Genomic DNA, 21,284 nt, shown 5'->3' with positions numbered 1-21,284 from the left:
GCGTTTGAGAAACGCAATAGCAGTCGTTTGGAAACGATTCATTGGGCATATGTTTACACTATAAGACGCATCACTGCTTTAGGGCGCCCTAAAGGTGGTTCAACAATACGATAATCATGCATATCGTTTTATTATTTTGGAAATAATTTGACCTCGCCGACCAAATCGAAAATGCTATCCATTTAGAGACAGTTTATGCAATTTATTGAATAGTTTTGTCCTTCAGGCTTCATGTAGCTGTGTATAACGCTACTGGAAGAAGGAAGTGACAATGTACATCCAAAAAAATGAACATCGCTACCTCTTATGACTTATGGGTGATTCATAGTTTGGTGGCACTGCATATCTGCCATTTATAGATGAAAGACCAAACACAACCATTATTTCAGAGACATAAGCCTTTCAGCCAATGTTATTTTCAGCCAATACCGCTATGGATGTTATTTTCAGGAGTTTCATTCAAACACCTACCTTGTTATTCATGATTCTAGGTTTTTTCCATTCTTAGATTGTGTACTGACCTCTGCGAATTCTTCCCCAGACTCCATTTCAGATCCATTGAGCTGTATTGTTTCATTATCTCCGTCTGTGGCCTCAGATGATCCTACTGACATTGTTTCCTCGACTTCATCTGTGTTCTGCGAAATAAAAATATTTATCATACCAAATGTAACTACAAACTATTTGAGAAAAAAAGTATGTTTGTATTTGCTATAACAAATATGGAAAAATTATGTTTCAGGAGTTAAAAGATAAAATTTATTTACAAATGGTTGAAATGGCTCTGAGCACTATGGGACTTAACATCTGAGATCATCAGTCCCCCAGAAATTAGAACTATTTAAACCTAACTAACCTAAGAACATCTCACACATCCATGTCCGAAGCAGGATTCGAACCTGCGAGCGTAGCGGTCGCGCGGTTCCAGACTGAAGCACCTAGAACCGTTCGGCCACAACGACCGGCAAATTTATTTACATTTCCGAAGTAAATTTAATGAGAAATGTAGAGAGGCTGTTACAGGGTCGCGCGAGATTAGCCGACAATTCCGGCTTTCGCTGTCGCCGCGGTCGGACGTGCTAGCTGGTTGCTGACTTCCTAGTTCCCACCGGATACAACGCTCATGTTTCCCCCGCATCCGATACCGGTAGCGGCGTCGCCATCCTGCTACGCGACGGACTCCCTGCAGAGGACGTCATCTACCTCCCCACTGCGCGAGGTATGGCCCTCACACTGTTCGGCGTGCGTATTATTAATATCTACGCTCCGTCCGGCACTGGCCGCCGTCATGACCGACAAACTTTTTTTGCCGAAAGCGTCACACCCCTCTTCACCGGTCCGCAGGACGATTTGGTACTCGGTGGGGATTTTAACTCGACACAAGAGCCCGCGGACCAACTCCCGCGACATTCCCCTTGTGCATCTCTCTCAGTGGTAATCGACCGTCTCCGACTTGTTGGCACGTGGAAGAAGCTCCGCGGAATTCAACCGGGATATACATTCTACACCTCTCACTCGTCAAGCCGCATAGATCGCATCTACGTTACCCGCTCCCTTGCTGATGGCACACGTCATGCGGAAGTCTGGCCCTTGGCCTTTTCAGACCATGATGCGTACCTCTGTGACGTCACTCTCGCCCGACAGCGAGTGTGGTATAGTCGTGGTCTGTGGAAACTCAATGTCGCTCACCTGACCACCTCAGACTGTCGCCGTATGGTCGAAGAAGCGTGGGCACGCTGCCACCATCGTCGAGAAGCCTATGACTCCACCTTATCATGGTGGCTCTCCTGTGCAAAGCCGACCCTCAGGAAGACTCTGATGAGTTATGGGAAGGAATTAAAGGCGTGGCAAACTAATACCCTGCACTTCTACTACACCATTCTACGTGACTGTACGACGATGCCTTTCTCGCCAGCCCGGCAGTCGATGGTCCATCGCACGAAGGCGCAGATCTCCTTGATCATGCGGCGTAACTTGGAAGGCACTGTAGTCCGTTCTCGAGCTTCTAATCGAATCCCTCAAGAACGTCCGTCGATGTACCACCTCCTTCAGGAAAGACAACGACGACGACGAGCTCTGATCCAAGTCCTCACTGATGTGGAAGGGCGCCGGCATGACACCCAACAAAGCATCGGTCGTGCTCTCCATGCTCATTTTGCCGGGCTATACGTAGCCGTACCGCATTCTGCAGCACTGATCACAGAAGTCGCTCAGCTTACTACGAACACTCTTCCGGAGGATGCAGTGCATGACCTCCAAGACGACGTCACCACAGATGAAGTGGTAGACGCTATCAAGGCGGGTTCCGATAACAGATCTCCTGGACCTGACGGTATACCCATCGAATTTTATAAAAGTTTTCACTATTTGTTGGCTTCCACGTGGACGGCAATAGCACAAGAGCTGATGTCACCGATGACAGTGGTCCCGAGCGCCGTTCTAGAAGGAATTATTATCCCCGTACATAAACCGCGCGGGTTATCGAGGGTCCAGGACTATCGACCAATTACTTTGCTCAACAGCGACATGAAAATATTCACACGGCTACTGGCATCGCGACTCAAGAAGGTCGCACGTTATGTCACATCCTGCGACCAGACTTCCCTAGGAGGCGACAACAACATCCGTACGGCCCTTTGCCGTTACAGAGACATGATAGCATTAGCGCATCATCAGCGTCTCCCTGGCGCCTTGGCTTCACTGGACTTCAGCCAGGCTTTCGACCGTGTTGACCACTTCTATTTACGGACAGTTCTTCAGCATATGGGTTTTCCTGGCGGTATTGTCACAGCGGTTATGCGCCTGTTGAGTAGTGCAACCTCTAAAATCATGTACAATGGTCGTCTTACACCGTCCCTGGTCATCGCACGATCTGTACGACAAGGATGCCCTCTTTCCACGATTTTGTATGCTTTCGCCTTGGAACCCCTGCTCCAGGGCATGCGCCAACGTTTGGAAGGCATGGCTGTGCAAGGCCACCGTTTTTGTTGTACAGCCTACGCAGACGACATAGTACTATATCTGCGCAGTGAAGATGAAGTAAGAGCTGCACTGACATGGGTGGCGACTTACGGCGAAGCGTCGGGGAGCTGCCTCAACGTGTAAAAATCCAAGGTCCTGCTCATTGGTGAGGGCTTGCCGGAGAGATGCGCTGCCCCCCTTAGTGTCGCCGCCACCATACGGCGTCTTGGACTTGATTTCACAGCAGACCTGCGCCGCTCAGCGACAATCAATGGTAGACGCTTGCTACAGACAATCAGAGCAACTCTCGCAGATCACCGGCTACGAGCTCTCGACGTTATCCAACGCGCGCAATACTTGAACATGTATCATGCTTCCCGTATACCACACGTGGCTCAAGTACTACCAGTCCCAAATCTCCTGGCGCGACGACTGTTGATGGCTTTCGGCTCCTTCGTCAGCTCGGGGATGTTATTCAAGGTGCAGTATGAATCCCTTGCACTGCCACGAGATCGTGGCGGGGTGGGACTCATCCACGTGCCGACTCGTGTCAAGGCACTATACGTCAGCTCCCAACTAAAACTTTGGTATCGTTGCCCACAGAGCCTTACTAGCCTCCTGCTTCACAACTTTGCACCGGCCTCCTTGTCCGCCCCAGTACTGGTATCGACCATTCCAACACCCTTTTATTACATCCAACGATTTTTCCTGGAGTTCAGTTATATCTACCGGTCCTTACCACTTACCCGTTTGTACCTCACGAAAACAGTCTCCGAATTGTTACAACAGTGCCGCCCGTCAAACCCCATCGAACGTAAGTATCCACAGTACGTGTGGCGACACATATGGAAGGCGATCCATGCGCGTTTTCTTGAATCAGACGTTCAATCAGCGTGGTACATCACCGTGAATGGCAAACAAGTTAACCGAGATCGTCTGCACCGCATCCATCTCGCCGATTCATCCCTCTGCACCCACTGTGGGGTGGATGACACGGATGTCCACCGGTTCCACTGTGGCACAGCGCTAGACGTCTGGACACTTGCGCGGCGAATTTTGGCGTTTCTTACTCGCCAGACACCGGCTCAGATCGACGTCCACATGCTTTTGTACCCCGATAAGACTTTCTACCCCTCCGCCAAAACTAACTCTGTGAATTGGATCTGTGGCCACAGGATCCGCTATCTTTTTACTTCTGGCGACAAGTCTACGCTAGGATATTGGACTTATCTCAACGAACGACACTGCGTCCTGATACGCAACCCACGCTATAAACAATATTTTTCCAATTTCTTACGGAGCACTTTCGATGACCCACCTAGTAGCTGGAACGTCCAAGCCCTGAGAAGCTGAAAACTGCATAAACCGAACCGAACTGAATAGATCTGCTACCCAGAACCCACGCCTACGCCATGAGAAGACACGTTTGGACGAGCTGGCATGCTGTAGGCGGATACACTTCAAGAGCTCCTGTAAGAACTGGACTTTAACTACAAGTCGTACGACGACTTAAAAAGCTTTTCCTTATTTATTCCTCATAATTTGTTCTTAAAGGAAAAAGAAATTTGATTTTGGCTTTGAGAAACTTTTTTTTTGTTCCAAAAGATTGCTTCTTCGCCAACAAGACGAAGGAGACTCATTTTTGTTTGCTGGAAGGAGAAACCAGTATAATTGGAGTCTTTGTTTTCTTTTGAAAAAAAGCATTTCCCTATTTATTCCTCACAATTTGTTCTTAAAGGAAAAAGAAATTTGAGATTGGCTTTGAAAAAAAAAATAAAAATATTTTTTTTGTTCCAAACAAAAGATTGCTTCTTCGCCAACAAGACGAAGGAGACTCATTTTTGTTTACTGGAAGGAGAAACCAGTATAATTAATAGTAAAAAAAAAAAAAGTTGGTAGAGCACTTGCCCGCGAAAGGCAAAGGTCCCGAGTTCGAGACTCGGTCGGACACACAGTTTTAATCTGCCAGGAAGTTTCAAAACAAATTTTGTTTGACTCTGGTACGGATATTGCCCTTTTACAAGAGGTCGCAACATGGCAAATCAACATTCCCGGTTATGTTGCAATAATCAATTTCGCTTCCGAATTGAGTGCTGGCACTGCGATTTTAGTCAGGGAAGGAATACCTCTAACCGATGTCGAAAAGTTAGACTCTAGACGGGGGATAGGCGTGAATATCGTGGACGTCAGTGTAATCAATCTGTATGCACCATCTGGAAGTACACGGCGCGCTGACAGATCAAAGTTTTTTAAGGAGGATATCATTTACTTACTGCGGAGAGACTCTCCGAACTTGACCATTGCAGGCGATTTTTATTGTGTATTACACCATAAAGATCAGTCCCCCCAATTTCAAATATTCCCATGAATTAAACTTTCTTGTCTCCCAAATGAAATTGAGCGACGCGTGGGAAGTTAAGTATCCCACGCTTGTGAAATACACGCACATTTCACATAATTCCAGCAGCAGGATTGATAGAATCTATATGTCGAGTCACATAGTGAGGAATTTGCTACAAGTGGAAGTAACTCCAGTCAGCTTTTCTGACCACTGTAGTGTGAGTGCCTGCATAAACTTACACAGGCAACCAACTCACTGGTTTAGGAATCAGTGGAGCATGAATGTCGGCCTTTTCACAAATGACGAGCTCGAGGTCGAATTAAAGACAGCTTGGGAATTTTGCTTGCGCTCTGTACACAACTTTCCGAGTGTTCTGGAGTGGTGGACCCGCAAGGCGAAGCCAAAATTACGGAAAGTAATTATATCTTACAGTATAGAGAGATCTCGGGCAGTTCACCGTACAATGGAATTTTACTACATGGTCTTAAGGGATTTGTATGATCAGGCAAATGGCTCAGACAGGCGCTTGTCCGACATCAAGAAAGTTAAAGCGACATTATTAAGCTTAAAGAGGAAACAACTGGAGGGTCTTAAAATTAAGTCAAAAGCCAGATCTGTCAGCGAGGACGAAACGGCTGTGCTATATCATCTGATTAAACATCGCAAGAACCGACGACGGAATTCATGGACGAACTTGATTAGAATACGGTACTGTCCTCACTGTGCAAAACGAGATAATCAGAGAAATCCACAGGTATTACAGTGCCCTGTATGAGGCAGAAGCAACGCAAGAGGACGATTCGGATGAGCTATTTGCGTTTACAACCTCCACAATTACGGCCGACGACAACGCCAACTTATTTTCGGCTTTTAGTCCAGATGGCGTCTTTGAAATAATTCGTGGCTCCCCTAAAAGGAAATCGCCGGGCCCTGATGGCCTTCCGATCGAATTCTGTCAACGATATTGGAGTATCATAGGTGATAAGTTGACACAAGCCGTTAACGACGTCCTGCTGGGAAAGTTTGTACCACCAGAACTTAAAGAATGTAAAATCGTGTTGATTCCTAAAAATAAGGGATGTAAAAAGATTAACAACTTCCGGCCGATTTCTCTTTTTAATTCAGATTATAAGATTATTGCGAGAGCTTTAAACAAACGAATGATGCCGTTGACCGCAAACATAATTGGGCAACAGCAAACTTGTGCTTAGAGGGGATCAATATTTCAGACTACAGCACAATATAGAGATATCGTCGCTCTGTCATCTGCCAGCACCATTAATTGCGGCCTCCTTTTTGTCGACTTTTATAAAGCATTTGATAGTGTCAGCCATAAATACCTCTTCGAAACGATGCGGAGGATGGGCTTCCGGCATGACTCCATCGCTGCCGTGCGCAATATGATTACTGGTCTGCCCGCCACGATCTCCGTCAACTGCCAGCTCACAAGACCAATTACCATCGCAAGGGGTGTCCCCCAAGGTAGCCCCCTTTCCATGTTGCTCTTTGTCATCTCACTAGAACCATTGCTGCGGCTAGTAAAAGAGCACATGACGGGCATAACGATCGCCGGGAAGAAAACTGCAGTTGGGGCATATGCTGATGATGTCGGCATCGTCGTGGGGAACAGGGAAGATGTGATTCAACTGGAGGCAGACCTCAGAAGCTATTGTTCCGCTTCTGGCACAAAAATGAATTAAACTAAAAGCAAATTTCTCCGGATAGGGGATCTTCACGATGTCGGCCTAGAATAGGCTAACCATGTTACGGAACACAAATCTTTTGGGACGATACGGACGGTCCCCACACGAAGGATGATAACGGCAAATTGGCGGGATGTCTCGCTCAAAGGCACGTTATGGCTCTGAGCACTATGGGACTCAACTGCTGAGGTCATTAGTCCCCTAGAACTTAGAACTAGTTAAACCTAACTAACCTAAGGACATCACAAACATCCATGCCCGAGGCAGGATTCGAACCTGCGACCCTACCGGTCTTGCGGTTCCAGACTGCAGCGCCTTTAACCGCACGGCCACTTCGGCCGGCCTCGCTCAAAGTCAAGGGTGGTTTAATAGATAACGTCCATCGCAGCATGGACCAACTTCAGAGGGTTAAATTTATAAATTTATGTATCTTGTCGAGAGCATATTATGTGGCACAGGTCTTTCCACTCCCCACCGTCATAGCCAAACAGATAATGAGCAAGTTGACCAATTTTCTGTGGTGGGGGGAAATATTTTGATTTAACGTGAAGACTGTGACCTTCGACCCTCTGCATGGCGGTATGGGTCTAACCGATCTGAACGCCAAAGCAGCGGCTTTGTACATTAAACGGATGACATCCTTAATCCAAAGCTACTCTGACACCCTTACGGCTAAGTTGTTTGAGGCAGTCGCACCGAAAAGCGTAGAACCGCCGATCAATGTGCAGACGATCGACTACCAGCTCTCCCACATCCGCACATATTATCTGGAAAAGAGCTACTTGAGCGAGGTCCTTCTCCAACATCGCCCCTTAACAGCCAAGGACATTCTAGAGCACAGCAAACAATATGAGGGCAAGAACAAAATCGAACAAAAGCATACTGATGTCAATTGGGATGTCCTGTGAGCGAACATCAGCAGCAGTGTACTTCCGTCCTTGGTCAGGTCGACGTGGTACAAAACGGTCAACAACATTATCAGCACAAATGAACGACTGCATGCGATTGGGCTAAGCGACACAGCCCATTGTCCAGATTGTCACCAAGTGGATACTGTTCTCCACAGATATACTTGCAGTCACCGCATGCGCAATTGGCAACGGGTTCGTCAACAAGTCGCCCTTATAACTAGGACTTCTGAAAATAACATAGACATGAACTTACTGCACAGACCGGACTCAAATATTTTCCGCCAACTAAAATAATGCCGTCATGTGGCTGTTGGGTCACTATACAAGTCATGTATTCAATCGGCTGACGGGCGACGATTACAGCGAATTTCTGTTACACATGGAAACGGAATATCTTAAAATTAAAAACTACGCGGATCACCGTCGCAAGTACGGTAATATGCTGCATATTGCATTCAATAGAACAGGGATTGGATAGCTGTTCGAGCTCTCAAACCTTCCCCCGTTTATGTATCAAGCGAATAGTCTGCCTCAAAAAATCAATGCACCTTTACAGTCAATGTGAGTGGTGACGGGTAAAGGGGCGGCACCGTGGCCAGGCCTCGGACTAATTGACCCCTGACCTCCTTGCCGCCACCTGCCTGCCACGCTCGTTGCACGGACATGGCAGTGGCTTCAGTACTTATATATAATAATAAAAAGAAATAGTAATTAAAAAGAAAAAAAGAAAGCAAAAAATTAAAAAGAAAAAAAGAAAAAAAATTGAGCAACATGAAATTATTATTATTATTATTCTTTCTTTTCCCAGACGTTATGTCTGGTCAAAAATGGAAAGTGACGCGGACCTTGATCAAGCGTGACTTCCTTTTAACTGTACGGTATATGTTACATTGCATTTAGGAACTTTAGGGTAATTGAACATGTATCAATAATTACAGATTTCTGTAGTTGTATGTATAAGTTTGGATGTAGCTGTATTGCGTTGATGTACTGGTGGATATTGTGTGGTATGACTCCTGTAGGCTATAGTATAATTGGTATAATGTCAACTTTATCCTGATGCCACATGTTCTTGACTTCCTCAGCCAGTAGGATGTATTTTTCAATTTTTTCTCCTGTTTTCTTCTGTATATTTGCTGTATTGGGTATGGATATTTCGATTAGCTGTGTTAATTTCTTCTTTTTATTGGTGAGTATGATGTCAGGTTTGTTATGTGGTGTTGTTTTATCTGTTATAATGGTTCTGTTCCAGTATAATTTGTCTTCATCATTCTCCAGTACATTTTGTGGTGAATACTTGTATGTGGGAACGTGTTGTTTTATTAGTTTATGTTGTGTGGCAAGTTGTTGATGTATTATTTTTGCCACATTGTCATGTCTTCTGGGGTATTCTGTATTTGCTAGTATTGTACATCCGCTTGTGATGTGATCTACTGTTCCTATTTGTTGTTTGCAAAGTCTGCATTTATCTGTTGTGGTATTGGGATCTTTAATAATATGCTTGCTGTGATATCTGGTGTTTATTGTTTGATCCTGTATTGCAATCATGAATCCTTCCGTCTCACTGTATATATTGCCTTTTCTTAGCCATGTGTTGGATGCGTCTTGATCGATGCGTGGCTGTGTTAGATGATACAGGTGCTTGCCATGTAGTGTTTTCTTTTTCCAATTTGCTTTCTTCGTATCTGTTGATGTTATGTGATCTAAAGGGTTGTAGAAGTGGTTATGAAATTGCAGTGGTGTAGCCGATGTATTTATATGAGTGATTGCTTTGTGTATTTTGCTAGTTTCTGCTTGTTCTAGAAAGAATTTTTTTAAATTGTCTACCTGTCCATAATGTAGGTTTTTTATGTCGATAAATCCCCTTCCTCCTTCCTTTCTGCTTAATGTGAATCTTTCTGTTGTTGAATGTATGTGCTGTATTCTATATTTGTGGCATTGTGATCGTGTAAGTGTATTGAGTGCTTCTAGGTCTGTGTTACTCCATTTCACTACTCCAAATGAGTAGGTCAATATTGGTATAGCATAAGTATTTAGAGCTTTTGTCTTGTTTCTTGCTGTCAATTCTGGTTTCAGTATTTTTGTTAGTCTTTGTCTATATTTTTCTTTTAGTTCTTCTTTAATATTTATATTATCTATTCCTATTTTTTGTCTGTATCCTAGATATTTATAGGCATCTGTTTTTTCCATCACTTCTATGCAGTCGCTGTGGTTATCCAATATGTAATCTTCTTGTTTAGTGTGTTTTCCCTTGACTATGCTATTTTTCTTACATTTGTCTGTTCCAAAAGCCATATTTATATCATTGCTGAATACTTCTGTTATCTTTAGTAATTGGTTGAGTTGTTGATTTGTTGCTGCCAGTAGTTTTAGATCATCCATGTATAGCAAATGTGTGATTTTGTGTTGGTATGTTCCAGTAATATTGTATCCATAATTTGTATTATTTAGCATGTTGGATAGTGGGTTCAGAGCAAGGCAGAACCAGAAAGGACTTAATGAGTCTCCTTGGTATATTCCACGCTTAATCTGTATTGGCTGTGATGTGATATTATTTGAATTTGCTTGGATATTAAGTGTGGTTTTCCAATTTTTCATGACTATGTTTAGGAATTTTATCAATTTAGGATCTACTTTGTATATTTCCAATATTTGTAGTAACCATGAGAGGGGTACACTATCAAAAGCTTTTTGGTAATCAATGTATGCGTAGTGTAGCGACCTTTGTTTAGTTTTAGCTTGATATGTCACCTCTGCATCTATTATCAGTTGCTCTTTACATCCTCGTGCTCCTTTGCAACAGCCTTTTTGTTCTTCATTTATAATTTTGTTCTGTGTTGTATGTGTCATTAATTTCTGTGTAATGACTGAAGTTAATATTTTGTATATTGTTGGTAGGCATGTTATGGGGCGATATTAAGCTGGGTTTGCTGTGTCTGCTTGATCTTTACGTTTCAGATAAGTTATTCCATGTGTAAGTGTATCGGAGAATGTGTATGGGTCTGCAATGTAACTGTTAAATAATTTAGTTAGATGTGAATGTGTTGAGGTGAACTTCTTTAGCCAGAAATTTGCTGTTTTATCTTTTCCAGGGGCTTTCCAATTCTGAGTAGAATTAATTGCTTGGGTGACTTAATGTTGCAAAATTATCACTTCAGGCATTTGTGGTATCATCTTGTATGCGCCTGTTTCTGCTTGTATCCACTGTGCATGCCTGTTATGCTGTAACGGGTTTGACCATATGTTGCTCCAGAAGTGTTCCATGTCTGTTATGTTTGGTGGATTGTCTATTTTAATGTGTGTGTTATCTATTGTCTGGTAAAATTTCTTTTGGTTTGTGTTGAATGTCTGGTTTTGTTTCCTTCTATTTTCACTTTTTTTGTATCTTCTAAGTCGTTTTTATTTATTTATTTATTTATTTATTTAGCTGGGCAAGATTAGGGCCATGAGGCCCTCTCTTACATCTAACCAGGCATTCTACTTATTTTACATTCATATGTTTTAGTAGGCATGTTAAACTACATCTAGTACAAAAAGTGAAATAAACAATTAGAAAGGTACACCTGGAAAAATACATACATATAGAGTTTATATTCGTAGATCATAAGTACTGTTATACTTAGACATTACTGAAGAGAGAGATTTTATATAGGAGTGCAGGCAGCAGGGAGTATGAGGGAGACTCATGGTGAAGGGAGGAGAAGAATAGAGAGACATGATGAAACATAATTAAGGAAATATAAAGGAAAAGAAGATTGCGTGGCTAATAGAGATAGATGAAGAGGAAGGCATCTCAGGAACAAGATAGGATACGCTGGCTTTGCTATTTGACAGATGAGAGGATTGGCCTTGTACATTAATTTTGTGGAGAACTTTATGAGGATGATAGTAGGAAATGCTTCAACTTCTTCTTGAAAGCAGCAGGAGATTGAATTTTGCGCAAGGTAAGGGTCAATTTGTTCCAGAGGCGGACAGCGGCAACTGAGAAGGAGTTTGCAAAAGTTTTTGTTTTGTGAGTGGGCACAGTTAGGATACCAAATAAGAGTGACCTCGTGTTTCGATTATGATGGCATGACAGGTTTTTAATCTCTGAAGCAAGGTACTGGGGTGCTTGCGCGACGAGGAGTCGGTGAAGTAGACATAGAGTGTGGTAGTCACGCAATTTGTCCGGCCGCAGCCACTCTAGCTCGGAGTTTGAAGCACTAACATGATCATATCGGCGAATGTTGCAGGTGTAACGTACACAGGCATTCATGGTTAGCTCTAGCCGTCTTTTGTTTTCACTACTCGTGCTTTGTTGAATCACGTCACAATAGTGGAGGTTCGGTAGAACGAGTACTTGCACGAGCTGGCGTTTCAAGTCCTGTGGAAACATGTTCCGAAACTTTTTGAGAGCATAGAGACAAGCAGACGTCTTTCGGCACACTGCGACTGTATTCTCCGCCCAGTTGAGATGCTCATCCAAAGTTACACCCAAGTTCTTCACTGTTTTCTGATATGGTATTGGAATACCGTCGAGCAGAATAGGAGGTAGCCGTTCGCAGAAATCTGAACTTATTAATTTCTGATGGGCTATTAAGATTACTTGCGTCTTTTTTGCATTTAGTTTAAGCCCCAGGTTTTTCGCCCATATCACTACTGAAGACAGATCATCATTCATCTGAGCGATTGCAGTGTTAACATCTTCAGGTCTGACGCTTAGGTAGAGCTGGAGGTCGTCGGCATAGAAATGATATTTACAGGAGGACAGAACCGACGAAATATCGTTGACATATAAAGAAAACAAAAGTGGTTCTAAGACTGATCCTTGTGGCACTCCCGAGGAAACATGTTTCCAGGAAGATTTTTCATTTACGCAAACAACACATTGCTGTCTGTGTTTTAAGTAGCTTTCAAACCACCTCATTGCACTATCAGAGAAATTAAGCTGTTGCATTTTTCTGAGCAATATGTCAAAGTTAACAGTGTCAAAAGCTTTGCTGAAGTCCAGTAGCGTCAATATTGTTGCCTTTCGATTGTCGATGGCATATTTCAGGTCATCAGTTACTTTAATTAGAGCAGTGTTTGTGCTGTGATGTTTACGGAAACCGGATTGAAATTTGTCATATAGGCTGAATTCATGCAAGTGTTCAGTGATTTGGTCATGAACAATATATTCAAGTGCTTTGGAAACAGCAGGCAGTATGCTAATTGGTCGGTAATCACTAGGCAGTTCCGAGTTTTCGATCTTAGGGATGGGTCGAATTATGCTTCTTTTCCATGCAGTGGGGTATATTCCGTTCACGAGGGAAAAATTAAATATGTCAGTTAAGACAGGTACTAAGATATCGGCAACATTCTTAATCATAGTTATACCGATACTGTCGTTGCCTATTGCATCAGAAGAGATTCTCATTATTGCTTTTCTTGCCGTATTTATTGTTACATGTTTTAGATGGAAGGTATCGTTGTTAGTTATCCTGTTTGGGGATTCTTGTGGACAGTAATTATCAGCCATGTGGGTATTCAGAGGTGCAGGGAAGAATTCATTTAATTCGTTAGCTGACACATGAAAAGTAGTTTCCGATTTTGCCTTTCCGACCCCCAAGCTACGGAGATTCTTCCATAGAGTCGTGGGCGTCAGATCGCTGCATACAAGGGAGCGAGCGTGCCTGATTGTAGCATTGCGATTGCATTGTTTCACTCTGTTCCATAGCTTTCTATATTCTTCGAAACGCTCGGGTTTCGGATCTGCCTTGAAACGCCTGTGGGCAGCATCCCTATTAGTCATCATTTGACGTAATTCAGCTGTCAGCCATGGAGCAGCAGATTTTCTTACACGGATTGTGCGCACAGGTGCATGTTTGTCATAGAGGGCAGTGAGTTTATCACGAAGTTCATTAATTTTGCCGTCGATTGTAGGTTCTCTGATTATTTGATGCCATGAGATTTCTGATCAATCGGCTGTTAGAGTGTCAAGGTCAATACGTTTCATGTTCCTACAAGTTATGTAACGCGATTTGATCCTTGGGGGCTGCACAGAGTAGGCCAGGAATATTACATCATGTGCTGAGAGGCCAGGGGCCGATGTTTGACCAACATCTTTTACTTTGTCAGTCTGTTTTGTTGCGATTACGTCTATAAGAGTATGACTGTGCGCCGTATGGTGTGTAGGTTGTAATGGAAGAATGTTCATGCTATTGCAACTAAATAGTCTTCTTAGGTTTATTGCGGAGGGAGTGTCTCTTAGCAGGTCTATGTTCAAGTCACCCATTACGATGACATGTTCGTATTGAAACTGAAGTGAATGTAATTCCGACTGGAAGGAACTCATTGAGCTTATTTTTGGCGGCTTGTACACGACGCCAGTCAAGAATTTCCGACTTTGTATATTTATTTCAATGAACATGAATTCAGCCTCTTTTTCTCCAGCAGGATTTGACGTACATAAGACTTTCGCTTTGAGATCTGTTCGTATATACGCGCCGACCCCGCCACCTCGCTTTTTTGATCTGTCTGCCCTAAGAAATGTGTACCCTGGGAGATGAATAGATGCAGAGGATATGTGTGGTTTCAACCACGTTTCGGATAGGAGGATTACGTGGTAGTTTAGTTGGTTGAAGAGGAGGCTAAGTTGTTCATAATGTGCAGGTAAAGACTGGATGTTGCAGTGAGCTGATAAAAGCTCTGACGCGTTCCGCTGAGCAGCCTGGAGTAGGGTGGCAGACTGGTTTGTCCCTTTGTTAGGCACTACCTGCCGCGAGGGGCACTGGCCGCTGCTTCCGCCAGGTGACATAACACAGGGGTGTCCGAGATTTTGCGCGCCCTGTTTGTGACTCCGCGAGTGCCGAAAGAAAGGCGACTGCAAGAGATTTCTTGAGGTTGCGGGAGTATAGAAAATGGATTAGTGGTATTCGGTTCAAGGAGAATATAACCAAAATAGTGACGGCTGTGTGTCACTGTGTATCCTATGTCGTAAGAGGAGAAATGTAATTAGCGTGTTTGAAACAGCTTAGGGTGGAAATAAGGGGAAGGGGAGTTATTTAAGAGGCCGATGCTGCCAGCAGAGAGAAGTAACCTTAACAATTAATAGATTATCGTAGGAAGCTAGAATTAAATTGAAATTTACTAAAGTGATACTGGTGGAGATTATCGTAGGAAGCTACAATTAGATTGAAATTTGATAAAGTGATACTGATAGTGATTTTTGTTATGAACAATTTAAACTGAAGAGATGGGTGATTAATGAACTAAAGGAGAGACTAATAATTGCAATAGAACTATTACAGAATGGAAGAGAATAAACTGAGAAAATGAAAAAAGTATTAGCAGTAACTAAAATTAAGTAATGGTTAGAGCTACAGACACAAAAAATAGTAAAAAGTTAATACAGTTACAAAAACAATTAGTTGAAGGTACAAATATGGGTATAATTAAAAAGTTAATACAATTACAACACTATATCTGAGTATAGGGCTGCTACAATTTGCAAATGGTGTTAAGTTTGCACTTTTGGCTCGGGTAGCTTCACTTAATACTATTCTGTTCTGTCATGTTTGTGACTGTCTTCTTTCCAGCTGCTGTCTTATGATTACTCTGCCATCCTGAGTCCACACATTCTGAAGACCGAAATGGGATATGGCACTGTTTAAAATCTTTAGCCGTTCGTGTGTCAGATCTTCCCTTATTGTAAGCCCTGTCCTTGCTAACTTCCTCTTCTGGGTAAAGATCTCTGCCCTTTTTCGGTATGAGACAAATTTAATTATTATTGGACGAGGTTTGGTAGCACCTGGTAGTTTTCGTCCCACCCGATGGCTCCTGTCAATGTCTGCCTTGGTCACTTCAACGCCTAATTTTTCACGCGCAACCTGTATAAGCAGGTTGTCTGTGTCTTCTTCCTTATTTTCTGCTACTCCAAACAGTCGTAGACTATTTCGCCTTTGGTACTGTTCTAACTCGTCTGTTGCGGCAGATAGTTTCACTTCCAACTCTCGTGCCTTTTTCTCGTATTCAGACACAGACTTTTTTAGTGCTGTAATTTCGGCAGTATTGGCCTCAACAGTTTCACGCATTTTGGCCAATACTGCTGCCGTTACAGTATCTGATATAGTGCCTGCTATCAGATCGAGATTGTTTCTATCGCGAAGCGCAGCGTTTACCTCAGAGCGGACCAGCTCCGCTATACCGGGAGCCGCGGCCGCACCTTCCGCCAAGAGCAGACCCGCCGCACCTGCTGCTTCCCCGCTGCTGGACGCGCTGCTGTTGACTCTTCTGTTTACCATTTTCTCGAAGATATTGGCGGAGCACAGAAAAAAAATAACACTACTGCACAGAACACTGTTGTTTACGCGATTTCCACTTGTACTAGACAACACCACCTGCGAGAACACCTTCGAATTCAACTAAATTTCGCGAGCTGAACTTAACACGTGTTACACTCCGGCCGCCATGACACGGGACAATGCTTGTAATTTCTACTTCTTTTCATCTAATTGCTCTATCGCTTCTTGTTGTGAGATTTTACCTAACCTTTTTCGTTTTTGCTCTGACATTTCATTTCTTATAAATTGTGTTAGCTGTCCGATGTCTTTTCTCAGTTTTTCTCTTCTGGTCTGTAGCCTGTGTTGCCATGCTAGTTTTGTGGGTTTCTTCTGCGTGTTGGTTGGTTCTGATAACAGCCTAGTGTGTATATTTAGTGTAGTGAGTGCTCCTATATAAACCAGTAGTTGTAACTCTTCCATAGTTGTATTTTCATTTATTTTGTTGTGTATGATTGTGTTGATGGTTGTTATTGTTGTTTCGACTTGTGGGTTAATTGATGGACTATGCAAGAACGGTCTGATGTCTTATTATTATTATTATTATTACTATTATTATTATTAAGTGATGCAGGATAAAAAAAATTTAAATGGTAAGTGTAGTGCACCGTAGACAAAAGTCGCGTGTTCAAATACATCCACTGCTACATTTTTTAAAAAAAGCCTCAAAGTTCGCTTGATTAAAAAAAAAAAGCTGTCTGAGGCGCTGCAGTCAAGGACTGTGTGGCTGGTCCCGGCGGAGGTTCGAGTCCTCCCTATGTCATGGGTTTGTGTGTTTGTCCTTAGGATATTTTAGGTTAAGTAGTGCGTAAGCTTAGGGACTGATGCCCTTAGCAGTTAAGTCCCATAAGATTTGACACACATTTGAACATTTTGAGCTGTTACATGTTGACGTGTATACAGTTTGTGTATCACACGGTGTCGAGTAGCGCATTGCATAATATTTAATTTAGATGTGAAAACCGGTACTCTAACTGCTGCGTCTGCTTGAGTGCAGCTAGCGTTTCAGCTCTAAGGCTGGAAACACTTAGGTGTTATTGTCTTGTATTAAAATAATCGCTCTTTTGATTGTAGCTACGGCGCCCCAGCGATCCGCTATTCTGAGCTTACTCAGCTTGGTAGGTAGCCTGCCCTGAAGCGATGTACGATGTCCCTCGGGTGGGATGCTAACTAGCTGCACAACAGGTGCCAGTAGGGTGCATAGAACTCAGTGTCTATGCATGCTCCATATATTTCAACTCACGACCTATTATTCAAAAAATAGATTTTTTTTATTTAGTTACGTAGTTCGTGGATACATTCGATGTTTAACGATTTTCAATGCTGGCTCATGTATTGTGCAATTCATCGCGTTTGGGCTCTGAGGGTCCACGATTATCCATACACATCACGCCACGCAGAATTTATACCCATCAAAAGAACACCTCAGATCAGACTAAAAAAAACTCGTAATGTCTGTAGATGTCATTCACGTCTAGTCACAACATTTTAAGAATTAATCTTATTCTTCATAAAACAAGATTTAGCACTATTTTTACACAAATGTTCTGAAATCAAATGGCTCTGAGCACTATGGGACTTAACTTCTGAGGTCGTCAGTCCCCTAGGACTTAGAACTACTTAAACCTAACTAACCTAAGGACATCACACACATCCATGTCCGAGCGCGGTTCCAGACTGTAGCGCCTAGAACCGCTCGGCCACTCCGGCCGGCAAATGTTCTGAACTACTACATCTGTTAATGACTCTCCATACAAGGGAACATGCTTCGCCCTCCGTAAAGATGAACTCTCACTCCAGTCACAAATTTCGCTTGTTAGGTCACACGATCGTACTTTCGATAGTAAGTGTAGGTATGCTACAGAATCAAATGCTTTTTGAAAGTCAAAAAATACTGCTGCTACCTGATTAGTCATTAAGGATGTAACATGGAAAAACCGCGTGTTGGGTTTCTGTTCAAGAATGTGTCTCAAATACAAGCTGGATTCAATCGAGGTGGTAATTTTGGTCGAGGAACATCGTTACATTTGAGCTCTGAATATGTTACAGTATTCTACGCGGTTCAGTCACATTAATGTGACCACCACCTATGTTCTATGTGAAGACGGCAGGTGGCACCACTAGCGGGGGAAGGTATACACGACGAGTCGGGCGATACAAAAACAGAGCAGTCGTTATCTTAATGAAGAGACGGAGCAATTTATCTGACGTCCAAGAAGGCACGATCATAGGATTTTGAGCCAAGGGTGGAAGCATTTTCGAAACGGCAAAGTTTATAAACTGTTCGTGTGCCGCCGTGGTTAAAATTGTACGCGCAAAGCAAAATGGCGCTATCCAATACAAGCGCTCAGGCATCAGTGGTGCACCACGGACCATAAATGACAGGGCCGAATGACAGCTGCGGAGATGTGAACGGGCGAATATACGTGCAACTGTTGAGCAAACGACCACCAAAATGAACCGAGGGGCTATCGGCAGTATCTTCCCAACGACCGTTCAGCGAATGTTGCTGCGTATGACCATCTACTTCTTCACGTATCCATGCCGATTGCTGTTCGTGGTCGAGAAACGCAGTCGGACGTTCACTGAGTGACGTCCTATGGCCCTTCCAGATGGATTACTGTTAAGCTCCGTCGGATAAATGGCCGTTGGCGTGAACGGCGTGAAACGTCTGGAAAGTAACACCGTGCAACAAGGATCGGAAGGATTCAGCTTTGTGATCTGGAGAATGTTTTCATGGCATTCCCTGCGTGATCTCGTCATTCTGGAAGGCACGATGTATCTACACAAATATGCATCTATCCTCGGCGACCGTGTTCACTCCCACATACAGTCTGCTTTTATCGGCTCGATACCATCTATAAACAGGGCAAAGCAGCTCGCAGTGTACGTGCGTGTTTCCGAGAGCACCAGGATGAGTTTACCCTTCTCCCCTGGCAACCAACCCCCGCATTTAAAATGATTCGGCTATTCGTGGGATCCGGCTGCTAGCGCCATGGATCCTCAGCCACGAAACCTCGCCCCGCTGGCCACACCACTGGAGTCGGCATCCCTGTCGATACTTTCATTAACTCTCTTCCTGCAAACGGTCACACTGGACACTGTTCAACAGATGAACATGACGGATATTGGAGGTAGTTTCGTGGAGCACGAGTATGGCCTCTTCTTCTTCCCAACTACTTGGCAGGGTTTGTGCTCTGTGCATCTATGGTCTATTTTGGTTAATAGAAGGTCTAGTCCAGCCTCAAATTCGGTATAGAAAATTATAGGGATTCCATCGGGCCTGGGAGCTTCGATGAATTTTTTAGCCATTTAAGCTGTTTATCATCGCCACCGACACTGATACCTATTTTTCTCGTCTCTGCAGTGATCTGACATTTAAATTGGGTAACATTCCTAAAATCTTCTTTGTAAAGAAATGTTGGAAAACTGAATTTAACGTTTTGGCTTTTCCTCTGCTACCGTCAGTTTCAGTTTCTGAGTCATTCGTGTACGGTCGCAGGTTCGAATCCTGCCTCGGGCATGGATGTGTGTGATGTCCTTAGGTTAGTTAGGTTTAAGTAGTTCTAAGTTCTAGGGGACTAATGACCACAGCAGTTGAGTCCCATAGTGCTCAGAGCCATTTGAACCATTAGAGTCATTCGTGAGTTGTGACTTTGCAGGCTTTCCCAACGGATCTGTTGCAAATACACTTCTCGGATTTGTCGCCAGATGGTATTTTGTAAATCCCACAATTTTTCATCAATGTAGCCGCTCACCATGATCAGGTGGTGGCAGCTGTTGCTGTGACAGTAGCGACGATGATGTGGAACAGCTGCATCGGTGAATTACTGTGGGATTTACACAAACCCGAGAAGTCATTCGTAAGTGTCTGGAGGCTATTTTTGGTGCCACTAACAGCCTGTGAGAGATTCTCCTAATACGGTAATCGTTGAAGGCTTCACACATGCCCCCTCGACTGCCAAAAGCGTTGCAGTCAACATTTCTCTATGTATGCCGCTCTGTTTTATACCTGTTATGCATTAGGCTCTGGTTAGGAGTTTATTTATAGTGACTATATACCACGAACGGACCACCCACCGCGAATGGTGCTACTAGGAACATATCTGTCAAGTGCATTGTCAGCCACCCTTGTACAGCTGAGCCACTGTTTTTGTACATGCTCCCGCCCAGAGATGAATGTTTCAAGTACCTGTGTGGTGTCACCGCCAGACACCACACTTGCTAGGTGCTAGCCTTTAAATCGGCCGCGGTCCGTTAGTATACGTCGGACCCGCGTGTCGCCACTATCAGAGATTGCAGACCGAGCGCCGCCACACGGCAGGTCTAGAGAGACTTCCTAGCACTCGCCCCAGTTGTACAACCGACTTTGCTAGCGATGGTTCACTAACAAAATACGCTCTCATTTGCCGAGACGATAGTTAGCATAGCCTTCAGCTACGTCATTTGCTACGACCTAGCAAGGTGTCATTATCAGTTACTATTGATGTTGAGAATCATGTACCGTCATGACCGACGTTCTTCATTAACGGATTAAAGTTAAGTATTCCACTAGCTACGTCCGTTTTTCTACATTTTAATTTCCTTGTCCTGTTCCAGACCTCACGCCAGCCTGCGTGAGCTAAAACGCGTGCCTTTCAGCCTCCTTCTAGTAACACCGTGTTGGCTCTCCTGCCAACCAAAACAACCTGCTTGAAAATGACACTACAGCCTCTTTATCTAGTTTGCTGTATATATAAATTTTTGTACTTGTTTCAGTCGCCCTTTGTACTTTAGTAATTGTTGTTGCTAAAACTGCTTCGTGGTCACTGGTATAAATTTCGACACACAATTCCTCAAAGAGGACAGGTCTGTTTGTTGCCACTAGGTCAATATAGTTCCATCATGAGTGGGCTTCCAAACTATCTGTCCTAGGTAGTTTCCAGGTGATGCATTTAGTATATTTTTTCAGAATGTCTTGTCACACCCAGCACTTGCAAAACAAATTATCACAGATGATTGATATTTAAGTTTCCTTCACTGGTGACAGTATGATTTGAAACATTTGTACTTGTCTACCGAGGTTATCTCG

At 43.6% G+C, this 21,284-nt stretch overlaps 1 protein-coding gene across 1 annotated transcript in view; it reads right to left on the bottom strand.

Moving 5' to 3' along the window:
- Positions 1–21,284, bottom strand: part of LOC126249270 (uncharacterized) — a 411,510-nt gene that overhangs the window by 55,290 nt on the left and 334,936 nt on the right. Inside the window, exon 7 of the mRNA XM_049950924.1 lies at positions 522–638. Within this exon, the coding sequence (XP_049806881.1) occupies positions 522–638 (117 nt within the window). The remainder of the gene's footprint in view (positions 1–521; positions 639–21,284) is intronic.

The sequence above is a fragment of the Schistocerca nitens genome, chromosome 3 (assembly GCF_023898315.1).
Source record: "Schistocerca nitens isolate TAMUIC-IGC-003100 chromosome 3, iqSchNite1.1, whole genome shotgun sequence".
NCBI classification, from domain to species: domain Eukaryota; kingdom Metazoa; phylum Arthropoda; class Insecta; order Orthoptera; family Acrididae; genus Schistocerca; species Schistocerca nitens.
This window is presented reverse-complemented; position numbering and strand designations above follow the sequence as displayed.